The sequence below is a fragment of the Pseudophryne corroboree genome, chromosome 5 (genome assembly GCF_028390025.1).
Source record: "Pseudophryne corroboree isolate aPseCor3 chromosome 5, aPseCor3.hap2, whole genome shotgun sequence".
Taxonomy (NCBI): Eukaryota; Metazoa; Chordata; class Amphibia; order Anura; family Myobatrachidae; genus Pseudophryne; species Pseudophryne corroboree.
Window position 1 is genome coordinate 161,425,207 of NC_086448.1, and position 18,681 is coordinate 161,443,887.

The 18,681-nt window shown below is 42.7% G+C and overlaps 1 protein-coding gene across 2 annotated transcripts in view; it reads right to left on the minus strand.

Moving 5' to 3' along the window:
• XYLB (xylulokinase) overlaps positions 1 to 18,681 on the minus strand; it is a 509,150-nt gene that overhangs the window by 73,071 nt on the left and 417,398 nt on the right. For both annotated transcript variants that reach the window (XM_063921841.1, XM_063921840.1), the window contains exon 16: positions 1,139 to 1,197. In XM_063921841.1, the coding sequence (XP_063777911.1) occupies positions 1,139 to 1,197 (59 nt within the window). The remainder of the gene's footprint in view (positions 1 to 1,138; positions 1,198 to 18,681) is intronic.

The following is an 18,681-nucleotide window of genomic DNA, read 5'->3' on the forward strand; positions in this document are numbered from 1 at the left end:
GAGTGTGAGAAGACCAGGCACGCCTACCCGGGAGTGTGGTAAGCATTAGGATGCCTCAGACCAGGAAGAGTGGTAAGTCCTAGCACACCTCTGACAGGGTGGTCCCCGAGTTGAGTTGCAGGGCATGGATATCGAACCTGGATCCCAGATAAAAAAAAAATTCCTGACATAAAAAAAACCCTGGACCTTGGAGGGCAGAGCTTATACAAAAGGGGCATCAGATGGATTTTGACAAAATATTAAAACATAAAATGGTAATAACAAAAAATAGTTTTATTGCCCCTGCTCAAGTTATGTCCCTTTGTGGAGTGATGAAGTGAATTCGCCCACTCACCTATCTGCTCTAATTAGGAGTATTGCTCTTTTCCAGGTTATAGAAATTGTTTATCATGGACTTTTGTTTGTTAAATTAATGTTAAATTAGTCCACTTGATAGTCAATTGACTATAAGACCATCCGGGTATAAAGCAATAAATATATTAATTAAAATAAATATGAGAAAAGGAAAATCTAATTTTAAAACCCTAGTGGGGTTCGAACCTGTGACTACATAAACCATAGGGTCACTTTTCGACTGCCAAAAGGGCAGCAGCTGGCATACTGATTTACACATGGGCTCTGCCAGAGCCGGCTCTAGGCATTAGCAAACTAGGCAAATGCCTAGGGCATTTGGAATGCCGTGGTGCACAAGCAGATTCTGCTGATTTAAATGATATGCGGCATGCTTATATTCTGTGTGTGACTGTGGCTGTGTCTGCATATGAAATGCTACATTACTCAATCTGTACCAGAGACACTGGGCTGCAAATGTGACGCACAGGAATTAGTTTTAAATATGTACAAAGTCACAGATGAAGCACCACAGAACTTGGAGTGAAAAAAAGCTGCAGTGGCTGCATCGTAGCACAGTGTGGCATATACCTGTAACATTAATCAGTGCAGTCTTGTTAAGTGGTTTTGTCATGTTCAGTTGTTTAATTTGTGCGACTGACGTAAATTCAAGCGAAAAAGACATTAGTCGCCAGCCAAATCACATAGGACAAGATGCGCCAAGAAGGGCTGTTTGGAGCATCTGCGGCAATAGCGTATGAGGACACATCTGTACTTCATATAATAGACACAGCTTTATAAAATGTACCTGTAAAATATCTTGATTGCATGAAGCTCCTCCTGTGGCCAATATCCTTGTTTGTGGCACTAGATAAAAGAAAAATGTATATTGTTTGTATGCCTACTGTATGTAAATAATTTACGAAGTGCATGCAAATGCAAAAACACCACGGCTTTGCAATAGTTGCACCGTGATGTTCCGCCCACACACATTAATGACATCAGTGTACAGTACATGCCTCAGAAAACAGAAACATCATGCAGGATCTTAGTACAACCACCACTATAAAGGACAAAGGTAAAAAATAAATGTTACTTGAGTATAAGACTTTATTGCTCAAAAATCATACAGTATAACCTATTTCTCGAGGACTCCTGTTCCCTAGTAGACAATCAAAAGCATTTTCATACGCTGGGCATTAGTGAATGGTTGCCAGCGAGCCAGTGTGTGAGGGTCACCTATTATGGTGATGTTATGTGTATTTATCCCATCTGCTCTACTCCCAGTTGATTCATGGGTCAAGGATTATTTCAAACCGTGATAAATTACCTGACGCGCTTGCACTGATGGGTGACAACTTTACAAATAGAGGCTGTGATCCAGTTGAAGTACAACAAGCCATTGACAGATTTCTACAACTTTCTCGGGACGAATTATTGAAGCCTCAAGCCAAATTCGCATTCACAGATGTGATCCCACCGAAAATGTAAATTGCAGTTGCAGCTGCTGTGCAGAGGGTTGCATGCTGGGCGGTTTTGTCCAGCATGCGATAAAACAGTTGCAGATTCTGCTTTTTTTTAGCAGAATCTGCAATCCAACCTGAATGGGGTCCTATATCCCATTAAACCAGGACACTCATGAATTACACAGGTACTGTGTCTGGCTGACTTCAAGCCTGTATTCATTATTAAGCACCTGGGAAATGAACTAACAAAACTTGCCTTACTTATGACAAATAGGAGTGCATGAGAAAACGATTGGTTTCAATCCACAGCACTCATCCTACTGCGGTGCCAGTGGTATGTGACAACTTTTAAAATAAAAAAATCATACATACCTAGCACTCACCTAATTAAATTCCAATATTTCCCAAATGTAAGTAAAGTTTTCTCAGTTAATTTCCCAGGTGCTCAATTAATAATATGCTTGGGTGTCGTTCTGTGTCTTTAAACCAGTGACCCAGTACTTAAACCCATTTGAGCAGCATAAATTGTAGTCAAATCTGTGTAATAAATCAAGCCAAATAATGCAGAACAATACTCACATTTTTTGAGAGTCAGTTTAGGGACTCACCAGAATGGGAAGACCGTGAAGTGGTTGGTGAGCTTTGACAAATTATTGCAATATTTTGGAAACCAATGGGCCCTACACACTGGCAGATAAAACAGAACGATATGAACATTCTCGTTCATAAATGAACAAGAACTCGTTCATATCGTTCTGTGTGTAGGCACCAATGATTAACGATGCGTGGCCCTGCACTCGTTAATCGTTGGTGCCCCATCGCTTATGCATGCAGGCCAATATGGACAAGATTGTCCATATTAGCGTGCAGTGCTATGGAGCCGGGTGACGGGGGGAGTGAAGAAACTTCACTCCCCCCGTCACCGCCGCTGGGTCGCCCGTCGGCCGTATCCGCCGTCGGGCAGCTCGGCGGCAGATCGGTATGTGTGTAGGGCCCATAACATTCCCTGTTTTTAAATGAAATACAGTTTGGATTTTAGGGGTTATTCAGGTTTATTAGCAAACCACGAAAGTTAGCAATTAGGCAAAACCATGTACCCTGCAGGTGGGGCAGATGTAACATGTGCAGAGAAAGTTAAATTAGGTGAGTGCTGCTGAGTATTTTATGATTTTTTAATTTAAATGTTGTGGTCACATGGATGATAGATAGTTTCCTAAAGAAATTAGTGAAACGATCGCCAGGCTGCGAATAGGCGCAGCTTGGCATACCATGCACCATGCCCATTATGCAGCATGCCGCATCGCTGTAAGATGAGCATGTCTAGATAGATAGATAGATAGATAGATAGATAGATAGATAGATAGATAGATAGATAGATAGATAGATAGCAGTTATATCTGGCAATCAATATAATAAAGAGGTACTTGCCCCGTTGCCATACACATACTCATTCTAGACTCAAGCTGAGTAACATAGGCATTAAATCGAGGGCACTGATGAAAATGCTGAGCCATTGAAATGCTGATATAGCGATCCAGAGTGGTGTCCTTCTTATTATTATTCCTCACTCAGCCTGAGTCTAGAATTAGTATTTATGTGGATGGCAATGGTACATCTTTACTATGTATATATATATATATATATATATATATATATGTTACCGATTTTCTACCACACTGAATTTGCATATGTATGCCCGAAAGGAGGATGAGGTAATCAGGATAAACCATAGGATGTATGGGTAGATTATTGAGAATGTCCACACACTATATACTATCGGAACCTTTTGGACGGTAACTTTTGTCAAGGCTAACAGATAATCCAAGCCAAGCGTTTCTGCACATTTTTTGATCAAAAAGCTCATGCCTACACACCACACAATAAAACAGGCCGATCACCCGATCAATGGCAAATCTATAGTATAGCTGTAAAGTATGTAGCTAACTTAACAGATCATAAACAAGAAAGAAAATAAACAAATAATTCAATTAATTACCCCAATACCCACAGCCCAAGAGGATTGTGAAGAGTAACAGCAGTAGTATAATAGGAATCCCCAACAATGCGCCCTCTATACTTCTTTACCCCATTATACCAATCTTGTTTTGCAATATGAAATCTCGTATCTGCATTGCTCCACTAAACGAGGCACCCCAGTGCGTCTACTCCATTTTCTGCTAGGAAAACCTTACCTTTGCCCCTCTCCTACCATCTCCCTGTGGCAATTGCTGCTCCTCTAGAATTGAGGCCATACTTTTAAAAAGAATGTAGGCAGGGCTTAAAGTGGTCCTGGAGAGGTGGGGGAACTCACCTCGCCCGCAACACCGTAGAAGGGGTGTGGCCTCACAAGGAAGGGGTGTGGCCACACAAAGTACCACCAATTCAAAATAATGCTTCACATTTCCCGCCCCACATACTAGTGCCCTTTACACACACAATGTCCACAATAGCAGAGTCCCCCTTTTACACAGTACGGCAGACAGAGCCCCCTTTTACACAGTACGGCAGACAGAGCCCCCTTTTACACAGTACGGCAGACAGAGCCCCATTTTACACAGTACGGCAGACAGAGCCCCATTTTACACAGTACGGCAGACAGAGACCCATTTTACACAGTACGGCAGACAGAGCCCCATTTTACACAGTACGGCAGACAGAGCCCCATTTTACACAGTACGGCAGACAGAGCCCCATTTTACACAGTACGGCAGACAGAGACCCATTTTACACAGTACGGCAGACAGAGCCCCATTTTACACAGTACGGCAGACAGAGCCCCATTTTACACAGTACGGCAGACAGAGACCCATTTTACACAGTACGGCAGACAGAGCCCCATTTTACACAGTACGGCAGACAGAGCCCCATTTTACACAGTACGGCAGACAGAGACCCATTTTACACAGTACGGCAGGTAGAGCCCCCTCCAAGGGCAAACGCAGGATTTATGAGGGGGTTTTCCAGCTAGATATATACATATATACATACTGGGGGGATGGTGAGGGCATGGGGGGACACATACTGGGGGGCCGGTGAGGGACATGGTAGAACATACTGGGGGGCCGGTGAGGGACATTGGGGGACACATACTGGGGGGGTGAGGGACATGGGGGGACACATACTGGGGGGGTGAGGGACATGGGGGGACACATACTGGGGGGCCGGTGAGGGACATGGGGGGACACATACTGGGGGGTGAGGGCCATACATACTGGGGGGATGGTGAGGGACATGGGGACACACATACTGGGGGGGTATATGGGAATGCACATAGTGGGGTCAGGTAAGGGATATGGGGACACATACTGAGAGATGGGTGACTAGTGACACACTGGGGCCTGGGTGGGAGGGGACCTGGTTACATGCACATGTACATTAGAGCCTGGTAGATCAGCATTGCTCCCCTCAGATTGTGAATGAGCTGCACCCAGCAGAGGAGGAGCTCAGGCAGCACACAGGACGCAGTACACAGGACGCTGCAGATCCTGAATAAAGATCCTTCCATCGGCTCCACCATAATTTTTTCTATTGACCTGAGCGTTGAGATGAAAGAGAAGTGACAGGCAGCAGTGTACACTGCTAGAGCCTACCTCACTCTATGTCAGCACTCGCGGCTCCGCGTTCCGCCCCCACATGTAGTTGCAGCCGGTGATCATGATCACTGATCAGTGATACTTTCTCCCCTCACCCTGCACGCAGCGGCGCGCGCCCGATTCCACTTCCTGTATGGCAGAACACTAAACACATTCTGCCGGGGGTGACAGGGAGAGCGGAAGTGAGCAATGGAGGAGGGTAGGTGGGGACAGGCAACGAACATGCAGCTCCAGCCCCAGGCAAATCCAGCAGCGGCCAACGAGTGAGCATGGAGTGGGTGCTTCACATCCCTCATGCTGTTCCACTCTGTTCCGCCCTTTAATTGTTAGCGCTCATAGGCAGCTGCCTAGTGGTGGCGCCGGCCCTGGGAGAGGGCACTTTGAATCTGGCGCCGACTGTGCGCCATTCACGGCTCCTGGACCGCCAGCTAATGAGAAGCTGCCACTTGGCAGCTTCTCATTGGCTGGCGGTCTGCGAGCCGTGATTGGCTCACGGCAGATTTTAAAAAAACCTTCCCTTCTTCTGATTGGTGCTGCAGCCGGTCCGCAAGCCATGATTGGCTGGCGGCCGCTGCCACCTTTACAATGGAACAGGGACATGATGCTGTGGCCGGGCGGAGGCGGAACTGGTTCCGCCTGCAATTAGAGGTGACGGAACGCAGTTCCGCCCCGTTCCGGCCCACTTTAACCACTGAATGTAGGTGAATTTGCAGATAAAATTAATCTGGGTTTGCGCTGCAGAGTGGCTATCTAGCTCTTCATTAATGATCTGCTATGTAACCAAATTGGTATAAATTCTCTGCTAATTAGTTTGAGACAGGGCCATTATTTTAGTATTAGAACTTTATTCCATATTACTAGAGAAACATCATTTTTTTTATCCCTGATGCGCTTCTATAAAATACCTCCTAAATAATTTTTGCATTAGTTCTAGTCTGCAAATTAGCTCCATGTCTGCTAGAACGATAGGTAATCTGCAGTGATTACAGATGAAAGCTTCGTCAAGTGGAAAATCTGTGGAGTGCTGAGAATTCCCACTGTTTGCTGCATAGTAATAGTAATGGAACAACAGTAAAAACAAATGGTTTATTAAATTAATATTTGGAATTCCCCAAAAGTGATATAATAACCTTATTTATGAAATATCTATTAACTTAAATCCATCTAAATATATTATCTAGACAATTCTGATGATCAGTGGTGATTTAGAAAATTAAGTATTTCATGGTAGGTTGATAATGGGATGCTTAGTACTGTTACATCAGGTTAAAGGAGAATCAGCAGGGATGAAATTAAAGCATCTGCTCATTAGTTAATCCATAAAATAAAACATTTAAGCAACGCTGAGCTACACTTATTTCATGTTAAGCCGATGTAAAGCCCTGTTGTCTCATCTAAAGCCAATGATTGTTTCTTTGTGGGTTTACTCAAGATCCCTTGTGCACAGAAGCAGTCAGTTAAGTTACTCAGGATTAAACAAGAGCTACAGTAGTAGGGAAAAAAAAATAACGCAGACTTCCTTTGGCACAACACACTTGAATCCACTATATAAGCTTGTTTATCAAGTTCTGTTCAACTGTCTTATAAGCGTCTACATAGTTGCACTATTTATGATCAGGAGTGTCAAAATGGTGTGTGGGTTCAAGGACCTGGTCCTGGATCTGCATTGAGGGCCTGGCAGTGGCAGGAAGATGGGGTGACATTCTGTAGCCCATCTACTTTAGAAATTTGGAGAATCAGATAAAAGATGACAACTCAGAAGACATCTCCAACAAAGGTCCAACTGTTCAGGCCAGATTCTATGGGGAGTATTCAATAGTTTGGGGGAGAGAAGGGAAAGGGGGGACATGATAGAAACTTTCAAATATATCAAGGGTCTTAACAAAGTTCAGGAGGGAAACATTCTTCAAAGGAAAAGAAGTATTAGAACTCGAGGGCATACATTGAGACTGGATGGGGGGAGGTTCAGGGGAAATTTAAGGAAAAATTACTTCACAGAAAGGGTAGTGGATAAGTGGAATAGCCTCCCATCAGAGGTGGTAGAGGCTAAGACTGTAGGGCAATTTAAACATGCTTGGGACAGGCATATGAATATCCTTACAAATAATTAAGGTTAAAAAAGGGTTGAGATTACCTAAAGGATAAAATAAAAAAGGGGCAGACTAGATGGGCCAAGTGGTTCTTATCTGCCGTCAAATTCTAAATTTCTATAGCTTCTGATTGGTACACAGTGACACACTCCCTTAGGCATGCAGCCTATGGGAATCCTACATTGAACATTTACTGCATGCAATGTGGCCATTGGAATGTGAATGATATCCATTCATGTTAACATTGTGATTCAAAATATTGTAGTGCACACACAGTATCAGTATCCACACTGTATTAGTATCCCTACTGAGATGTGGACATGCCATTGCTGAACACGAGATCAACCAACTTACTAATTCTAATTCTAGATGCCAGATAGACTTGAATCAAATAAGCCATTATTCAGTAAATATCTCTGTATATTACTAATACATGGAGGGAATATGTGTAGCAGCACCATCTGGGGAGTTATTTGTACTCTAATAGCAGAAATTTGGTGCATGAGACTTTCTACCTCAGCCCAAAACGATCCTAATTTTTTGCAAGACCAAAATATCTATATACAGTATCTCCCACTTCTTCAAGACATCTCCAACAAAGGTTCAACTGTTCAGGCCAGATTCTATGGGGAGTATTCAATTACGGTCAGAAGTTCCGACAGGGTCGGAAAGACGGAACTTTCCGCTGATAATCGGAACTTACCGACACTTCAATATTCAATTGAAGTACCGTTCTTCCGCCCTGTCGGAAATTCCTACAAGTTGAAAAACACATGGATGAGCAGAATCTCTGCTCATCCATGTGTTTTCGCCCCGCTGCTGTCGAAAACAGGCCGTTTTCGACCATTCATTTTCGCCCATAAGAGAGGTAGAAAATTAATGGTGGGAATGGGAGGGGAAACGGGCCAAAATGGCCCGCTACTGAATACTGAAGTGTCGGATCCTCGTCATAGAGGATCAGACTGTGATTGAATATGCCCCTAAGCATCTTAACCAGAGTAAGGTATATGCGATAGAATATCTTTAAAATATATTTCGATATGTGTTCTAGATTTACACATTTTGTGTACTGTCTCTGCTCATCCATGTGTTTTCGACCCCGCCGCTGTCGAAAACGGGCCGTTTTCGACCATTCATTTTTTCCCATAAGAGAGGGAGAAAATAAATGGTGGGAATGGGAGGGGAAACGGGTGGAAATGGCCCGCTACTGAATACTGAAGTGTCGGATCCTCCTCGTCATAGAGGATCAGACTGTGATTGAATATGCCCCTAAGCATCTTAACCAGAGTAAGGTATATGCAATAGAATATCTTTAAAATATCTTTCGATATGTGTTTTAGATTTACACATTTTGAGTACTGACAGGAAGAGTTGGGACCATTGTGTCTTATCCATTGAGATATTTAAGTCTTTTTCCCATCCTTTTGGCCATTCAGTCTTATCCTCCAAAATGACTTCAAACAATACTTTATACCAAAATGCAATCCCTCCTCTTCTCATTGGTACAGATAGTTGAGTGAGGAGATTCCTTGTCAATACTTTCACCGCCTTTGAGGCAAGAGGATAAGGTGTGTGTGGATGCTACAGTATATATGATTAAACAATAACTAATAAATATTAACCTGTAGACAGGATATTGCAGCTTTCTATACATCCACACAGGTCTTATGATTTCTTAGTGACACTACTATTTTGTTTTCAGCAATCATTTTAAAAATAAGACTGTCAGAAAATGTGCAATAAAACACCAAAAACTCATATAAAAATAATAATAAAAATAAATGAATATGTTATCTCAGTAATTTACGACAAGCTTAAAAAAATAATGGGTTGAGAATTAGCCATAAAAAATTCAATATTACATTTCGTAAGTAAATTATAACAGGAATGAAATGAAGACAGACAAGAGCATACCAGAATTAATGACCATGAAATTGCACAAATGTTTTAGCCAGTACTGATTATTCACACAGTATAGTAAATCTCTTCAACAATTCCAGATTTTTTACTTTTTACCTATAGGAGATTTAAGAATGACAGAACTGTGACTCTGAATATTGCATTTATTAACTATTCATACCACTTATGTTTTATGTGTCGTGCATATCTTCTGCAGTCAGCAGATGAACAGTAGATTTTTATATAAATATAGATCAGTTTTGTTTATTGGTCTACAAATCTGAATTCTGGTATAAGTCACGGATAATATAACACGTAGTAGGACAAATAATGAAGCGCTGTAGAGTCATAGGTGGGAATTCAATTAGCCACAGTAAATTGTCATGGCTAATTGATCTTCGGGGTGGAGGTGGGGTTTGAATTATCAGGGAGGCAGGAGAGACAAAGGGGGTCATTCCGAGTTGATTGTACTATAGCTGTGCTAAATTTAGCACAGCTACGATCAATGACACTGACATGCGGGGGTACGCCCAGCACAGGGCTAGTCCGCCCCGCATGTCAGTGTCGGCCCTCCCCCCCCCCCCCCCCGCAGAAGTGCAAAGGCATTGTACAGCGGCGATTCCTTTGCACTTCAAGAGTAGCTACTCGTCGCTCCCCCGCCCCCCCTGCATTGGCCGCACCGTGCCCCCTAAACGGCGGCTTAATGCCGCCGTCCAGCCCTCTCCCGCCCAGCGACCGCCTTTGCCTCAGAGGCGATCGCTAGGCAACGACGGCTGGCATGTGCCGGCGCACTGCGGTGCCGGCGCAGTTCCGAACCCGAACGCTGCGAGAAACTGCAGCAAGCGATCGGGTCACAATGACCCCCAAAATCCACAGTCAGCTTTTTCACACATAAATGAGTACGTTTTTATGTGGGGAAAAAGGCCATTAATTGAAATGCCCCCCCAAACAAAACATCGGACAAAAAAAGGTGAAAAAGTTTGTTTTTGTTTTGTTTTTTGTGGAAAAATAGACCACGACTAATTGAATTCCCTCCATAGTAATAATTAAAATAAAACATTTAAACAATACTATACTTTACAATTTGCTATGCCTGTATTTTGTATACAATGCTATGGACAATGGCGAAACTACAGGGAGTGCATCTGGTATTGCCACTACAGACCCAGCAGGGTGGGGGGGCACCAGGAATACTTGATCAGATTACAGTATGATGCCCCCTTTCTCAATATTCAAAAGAGACCCCTACTCGCTTTTTAGAGACCCTACCCAAATTTTTATATAGGGCTTGGAGCTGTACTGATAATCTATAAATACTGTACCTGCCGCTATGGCTGAAGCCTTATCTCCATTTACAATGTATTGTCTGACAAAAAAATATATACCTGTATAAATAATAAGCTATATGTACTTAGTGGCAGGTTTTCAAAGTCATCAATTTTCTGTGGCATTATGTACAGTATAATTATGCATACAGTGCGAAAACCACAAATAATCACTAATAATAATTATAATAATCCTCATCTCTTGGTAAACTAATCAGCTCTTTTGGTTTTCAGTATCATTTGTACACAGATGATACTCAAATCTACCTATCCTCCCCTGACTTGTCCCTATCTGTACTGGACCGTGTCACTGAATGCCTTTCTGCCATTTCATCCTGGATGACATCTCGCCACCTCAAACTGAATATTTCAAAGACAGAGTTAATTATATTTCCACCGGCCAATAGTAGGTACCAACCTGATATCTCTATAACTGTTGAAAACTCGACTATCTACCCTACCCCACAAGCTCGCTGCCTAGGTGTCATCCTTGACTCTGATCTGTCCTTTGTTCCCCACATTCAATCTGTCTCAAGATCATGTTACGTGCATCTAAAAAACATATCCAAAATACGACCATACCTTACACAAGACACTGCTAAAACTCTAATCCACGCTCTTATTATCTCTCGCATTGATTATTGCAATAGTCTCCTAACTGGTCTTCCCAAAACGAGACTCTCACCACTACAATCCATTCTGAATGCAGCAGCGAGGCTTATCTTCCTCGCTAGATGTTCATCGTCTGCAGATCCACTCTGTCAGTCCCTCCATTGGTTACCTGTACGCTACCGCATTCAATATAAAATACTTTTACTCACACACAAGGTAATTAACCAAACTACACCAACGTACATCACTTCGCTTATCACAAAATATCTCCCAACCCGACCTCTTCGCTCTTCACAAGACCTGCGTCTCTCATCCACACTCATTACTCGCTCCCACTCACGGTTGCAGGACTTTTATCGGGCTGCACCCACTCTGTGGAATGCCCTACCATGCACAATAAGACTCTCCTCTAGTCTCCAAACCGTCAAGCGTTCCCTGAAAACTCAGCTCTTTAGGCAAGCATATCAAATTCCAGAACCGCCCACATAACTTTCATAAACCTTCCTATCAAATTGCATCCACTCTGTACAGTCCACACATATCCTCACATGTCTTCTCATTCTATGCAATAGATAGCACCTTTCCTCATGCCTATTTCCCTATAGAGTGTAAGCTTGCGAGCAGGGCCTTCCTACCTCTATGACTGTTTGTTATCACCCAGTTTGTTATTGTTATTTCAAATTGTAAAGCGCATCGGAATTTGCTGCGCTATATAAGAAACTGTTAATAAATAAATAATAAATAAATAATTATAATAATGATAATAAACCTATAAACACATTTCTATTTCGTCCTAGAGCAGTGATCTCCAACCCACAGCTCGCGAGCTACCAGTAGCTCGCCGTAATATTTTCGGTAGCTCACAAAGCGCATGGGCTTGGGCAGTCACTGGCACTCCTCCTCCCTTCATTTTTAATATGGTGCCGGCCGTCAGCCAATCAGAGCTCGTGGACCGGCAGTGGCAGCACCTGATTGGCTGCCGGACCGCGAATTTTGATTGTCTCACTTACCGGCACCATATTTTAAATGCCCGCCGCCGCCGGAGACTCTGTCACCCTCACCGTAGCCGCTCTCTGGACTGCACAGGAGAGGTGTTCGCTGCGCTCTCCTCCCCTTCCGTCCCTAATACAGGAGGAGCAGCACCGGCGGCAGTAGAAGAAGCCAGCAAGGGTTAGCACTGTGTGAGGCACTGTATTGGACCCTGCGGGGGGGGGGGGGGGGGCATTATTTGTGTATCTGGCACTGCTGGGAGGGATTATTTGAATATCTGGCACTGCTGAGGGGCATTATTTGTGTATCTGGCACTGCTGAGTGGCTTAATTTGTGTATCTGGCACTACGCGGGGGGGCATTACTTGTAGTTGTGAGGCCACACCCACTTTTGTGAGACCACACCCACTTTCGCAGGAACGCACGCGCATTGGGGGGAGGGGGTAGCTCCTTCAGAGGTTTTATTTTCCGAAAGTAGCTCACACACCAATTAAGGTTGGAGACCACTGTCCGAGAGTGATTCTTTTATTCAACTTATGAAATATTTTATTTTCAATAAATTAGCATTGGCTCCTTTGTACCATTTCCATTACCTAAAGTACAGCTTTAGACTATAAAAAAAAAATCAGTCTTTTTGGAACATAATTTGCCATTTTTTTAATTGGCCCATTGTTCTTTAGTTAAACCCTGTACCGATCTACAAACATTGGGGCAGATGTATTAAGCCTGGAGAAAGCATAAAGAAGTGATAAAGCGGTGATAAGTGCAAGGTGATAACGCACCAGCCAATCAGCTCCAATATGTAAATTGGCAGTTATGAGTTGATTGGCTGATGCGTTATCACTTTGCACTTATCACCGCTTTATCACTTATTTATGCCTTCTCCAGGCTTAATACATCTGCCCCACAGGCTTTATGTACAGTATGGTGTGGCATATCCAATTCTTTTTGCTAACACTTGGTTTATACAGTATATATACAGTAACATACAGACATCATTATTAGCAAAACTGCATGATTTCATTTAACAGGGTACTATTAGATAGTGTAATAATAACCTAACCCTAGTAAATAACCACACAACAAGAGCTAGTGCTAAATTTGGTCAGCAATTTATTGCTAACAACAACTGTATGTATCATACGGTAGCACGCAGATCAGACTACAACTCTGAGACCTGGTAATTAAGCATCAGCCTCCCATATGCCCAACAGTGACATCATTAGTTTCCTCCTACTCCCTCTTATCATGATAACAGAAGACACCCCACCACCACCACCTTTACAGACAAATTGGTGACTCCAGTTAGAGGTCAGCCAATGACATCTAAGAAGGAGAATATACCACTGTTAGCACGGCATCCCTCCAACCATAGAATACTCCCTTCGTGAGCCACAAAACAGCTTGGTGACTGCAGGGAAAATCCAAGCCACTAAAGGCTGGTTCATGCACAATTTGGTCGCTCACATGCTGGATGCTCGGCTCTTGCCATGTAAGATAGGATCACTATACTGTATGCGTGACACCCTTTATCACCACTGCAGAATATAACCACTCCACCCAGCTGGATATCTTTTCTCTGTACATTTGTCTGTAAGGTTTGCTCTGTAATATTTCCAATGTGTATTTAAAGTTCTTACTTGCATTCTGCACTTTATATTCCACTGTGATTGGGAAATATCTTTACATTCAGCTCATTACTCTACAGGTCAGCTGTGTTTATTGGCTTTTCTATGTGTAAGTTAGAGGTCAAATTTATTTGTGATTCAATCAAGACACTATTCTGTCATCTTGCGAAGACGATGACTTGTGTTGATCTCTATTTATCCCTTTCTATTTTGTATTTAACATGATTTTATGTTATAGTGCACGCAGCATATCTGCAAATTGCAATCAATGTAACTCTCTAAGGGGGAGATTTATTAAAGCTTGGAGAGATAAAGCAAAGAGATAAAGGGGAGATGTACTAAGCCTTAAAAAGTGATACATTTCACGGTGATAAAGCACCAGCCAATCAGCTCCTAACTGACATGTTACAGGCTGGGTTTGAAAAATGACAGGATCTGGTTGATTGGTACTTTATCACCGTGCTCTTTATCACTTTTCAAGGCTTAATACATCTGGCCCAAAGTATTAACCAATCAGGTCCTGTCATTTTACCGGCCTTGTTTAAAATATGGCAGTAAGGAGCTGATTGGTTGGTACATTATCTCTCTCTCCTTTATCTCTCTCCAAGTTTTGCTTTATCTCCCACTGAATATTAAACTGATTAGTAAAAATGGTAACTACTTATTATAATTATTAAATATATAAATTTAGAACACCCCCCCAATTGCATGCACAAAAATTATAAGAAAAAAAAATGATACTAATAAAAATAAAACTTTCTATATGTATAGTACTACACAGTGAGAAGGATAACTAGATAGCTTAAATGTTTTTTTTTCTGACTTTTAAGGCTATGTTTGAGCAAATGCAAACTGTAACCAATAAAATTAAATATGTTTGCAATATAGAAGCCATACACTGGGTATCTGGGAACATGAATTACGGGAGGCAGTCAATTTACCAGCTGTTGGGATCCCGGCTGTCATGATACCAACGCCAGAATTCCGACACCCGGTGAAATACCAGCAGTCGGAATACCGACCGCCAGCTGGAATCCCCACTTGGGTGGTGGTCCATGCAACCACCCGTGGGGGAATAAAACCCTGTGGTGACCAAAGGGCCCGTGAGGTCTCCTGATTCCCGGGATCCCGACAGCCGGGATGTCATACTGATCCTGGAATTACTATAATCAAGTAAATGTCCCCTAAAAGTAGTCCTATTAGTTCTCTTGTAAAATCAATGGTTTATAACACTGATAAAGCCCCTAATCTACTGGTCGCTGACTACTGAATCCCACCTCTATTTCAATACTTTGTGCCATGCTATGCAGTTGTCTGTATCTTGTTTTTAATCCTCCTCTGCCTTTTCTCCACAGTGTTCCACTCTACTACACTTAATTAAACTACAGTAAAGAAACCTCTTTTCATTTCCTTACAAAGCTATAATCATGTCTTATCTGTTTTTCTTCTTACCAGATTTACATATTAGTAATTCTTTCCATTGTTTCTGTAAAGCATCAGGCAATATATTGATATTAGTGCCCAGAGACCCAAATCAGACTTTCAAGTGCAGGTAAATGGGAATGGTTATAGCCGGGTCGATGAATTACCTGAGCAATATGTCCTTGTTACAATTATAGAACGGTTCATTTGTTTAAGGAAACTATGTTGTCTTTGAAAATAGGAATCTAAACTATATTTACAAACTAGGCTATTGCTTATTTCTAAATCGTTTTTTTAAACACGTTTTAGACATATTTTAACTTAACACTTCAGTGCCCTTATCTGGCAGAAATGTAGAGGGGTCTCATGCCAGGGACACATAGCTTGGCAGAAACTGCTGCCACCTGTGCCACAACTTTGCCTTCACATGGGAAAAGATTGAATCCAAAGAGCACAGATTATATTACAGTATATTAAGTACATTAAGGCAATTGTGCAGTGAGCTTAATAGCTCAGGAGGCACGGGCTAGCACAGGGGTGGGCAAACTACGGCCCGCGGGCCACATGCGGCCCGTGAACTGATCCTGACCGGCCCGCATCAGTGTGCAATGACAAGCGCCCCGACTGGCTGAGCTGCTTGTCATTGCGCTGTATTACCTCTGAGCCGTGGGCAGCGCCGCTGCTGGTTATGTTGGGTACAGCCGGCCAGATTACCTGTGATGACAGGCGCTGTTGGGGGTGGAGCCAAAGGCAGAGCGGCAGCGTGGATGCGGGCGGCGTGTGGCGGGCAGTTTGAACATATGCAGCAGCACAGGCACAGCACTATCTGGACTCGGGGAAGGACACCTAAGTAAGGTACATGTTTGGATGGCGGGTGGCAGCGGGACCTGCCTGGCGAGGGGGCAGGGGTGCCAGGGCGGGGGTAGCTGGCAATTCTGTCCAGGGAGGGAAGCTGGTAACTGTCTGGGGAGGGGAGCTGATTATTTTGTCCACGGAGGGAGAGGGAAGATAACTGTAAAAAGTTTTTTTTTTTTTTTAATTATTATTAAATGTGATTGTTAGCAAGTGGTGTTTTGACACCTGACTATTCAATGTCGGTGGCAGTAGGGAATGCACTCAAAGCATAAGCTGCGATAAGTACCCTGCTGGAGCCACACTGTTTTGTGTGCGGCCCTCGATATTCATTGGAAAGTGTTAAGTGGCCCCCCAGCTGAAATAATTGCCCACCCCTGGGCTAGCACCACAGCCAGATTTACACGCAATTTATGAGCCAAAGGGTACATCTGGGCATTATACACAGATGCAGCAGTATAAACTCCTGGAAATTTGGTGAGTTTTGATCAGAGATGTGCAGACAAGATAGGCAGGTGAGGCACTGCCCTACTTAAAATGTACCTGTTTAAAATATATCTCCTTTAGGACTTTTGGGTTTGTAAATGTTCTCCAGATGAAGCTGTCCCATTACCAAAAAAAACTCAAACTATACCAATGAATACTACAAGAGGTACTCCACAGGTGGAACTGTAGCGCAGTCCAAACTTCAAATAGGGAACCACACCAACTGGCAGTGAGTCAGTTTGGGATGACAGTTGGTGGCAGTAGGTGTGGCTCCCCTATTTTAAATTTGGACTGCACTGCAACCTCACCTCTGAAGCCGCCACTGAATAGGACAGTATATTAGGCCCCCCTCGCTCGTATGTATTATTGACATTTAATTCCGGCACACTTAAATGGAAATGAGCTGTTGACTAATAGCACCAGGCCTTCCGTAATAGAAGCTAGGTATCTCCATGACAGCATCTGCACGCAGCCAATCAGTGTTTAGGCAATATATAAAAAATGTTTATAACAAAGGATATAATGATGGCTCTTTATTATATTCAGTAGTGCATGCCTTCTATTTTTGTTTTAAAGGTATAAAAGATTTGTTTTGCTAAGAACAGAGTTTATTTATATTCCATGAGATATAAGTCTTTTACGGGTACAAGTCATTCTGGCAAATAGTGTATTGCACAGGTTCTCAAACTCGGTCCTCAGGACCCCACACAGTGCATGTTTTGCAGGTCTCCTCACAGAATCACAAGTGACATAATTAGCTCCACCTGCAGACCTTTGAAAATGTGTCAGTGAGTAATTAATACACCTGTGCACTTGCTGGGTTACCTGCAAAACATGCGCTGTGTGGGGTCCTGAGGACCGAGTTTGAGAACCACTGGTGTATTGGAATCAGGGCCGGATTAAGGTCCACATGGGCCTGGGGCTGAAAATGATAAGGGCCTATTGTGAGAAGTTGAGGAGGTGTGGCTAATGTTGTGTGGGTGTGACCAGTGATATATGGGTGTGTACACTCCATACACTATAAGCCCCAATGTCTCAAAAATAGAAACACAGCATCACTCTGTGAGGAAATTAAAAATATAATTAAAATTCTTATCATGTATGGCAACCATGTGACCAGCTTGGCCGTTAAACATCATCATGCGGTCATGGTGATGGGTCTATTTTTATCTAGGGCCTGGAGCTGTGGCTCCATCCGCCCCAATGTAATTCTGGCCCTGATTGGAATGGAATACTATTTTTAGGCATGTGGGTTACAAAGGCTTTTTTTAAACAAATCCTGCCTTTCTAGTACACCAGAGATCTGAGAAAAAACTATCGGATCAAGACTCTGTGGTTAGGTAGTTTGATGGTGCCATGTGCTATAAGGCTCATGCCAATAGCCCCTTTTGCCCACTTATTAAATTGCTCTGGGTGAAGAGTTGATACTTTGAAAAGTCATGCCAGAAGAGAGCAGCATTAATATCTTGTGAAAAGAGGTACAGTATAAGAAATCTTATAAATCTCAGAAATGTAAAGTTCCACAGATCTGAGTTGAAATTAAAAATTGTGGCGGATCAGATTTGCTCTTTGGCCTCTTTGCCTCCTTTTCAGCAGATTATTTTGTTGTAGGCAGTGTGTAGTTTTGCTATTCATGATACAGATTTGGGGGGGGGGCACTGTTTAACATTATGTTGGAATAAAGCTACAGTGAAAATGTACATTGAACATTACATTTAAACTCAATGCTGCATATATATTTTTCAGGTTCTTCTCTCTTTTTTTTTTTTTTTAACCAAATTAAAGTTTCAGATCCCTTTCCTACAACTACTGTATGTATAATTTAGCACAGTGCTTTTGCTCTTAGTGTTACTTTGAAGGCATATTCACATTATGTTTATGTTTTTTTGATACATTTATGTGCTGTGTGTTCTGAATCCCAAAAAAACTTCTGAAAAATTTTTCCTGACCATTTTTGGAAAGTTTACGTTTAAAATGTGTCGACACACG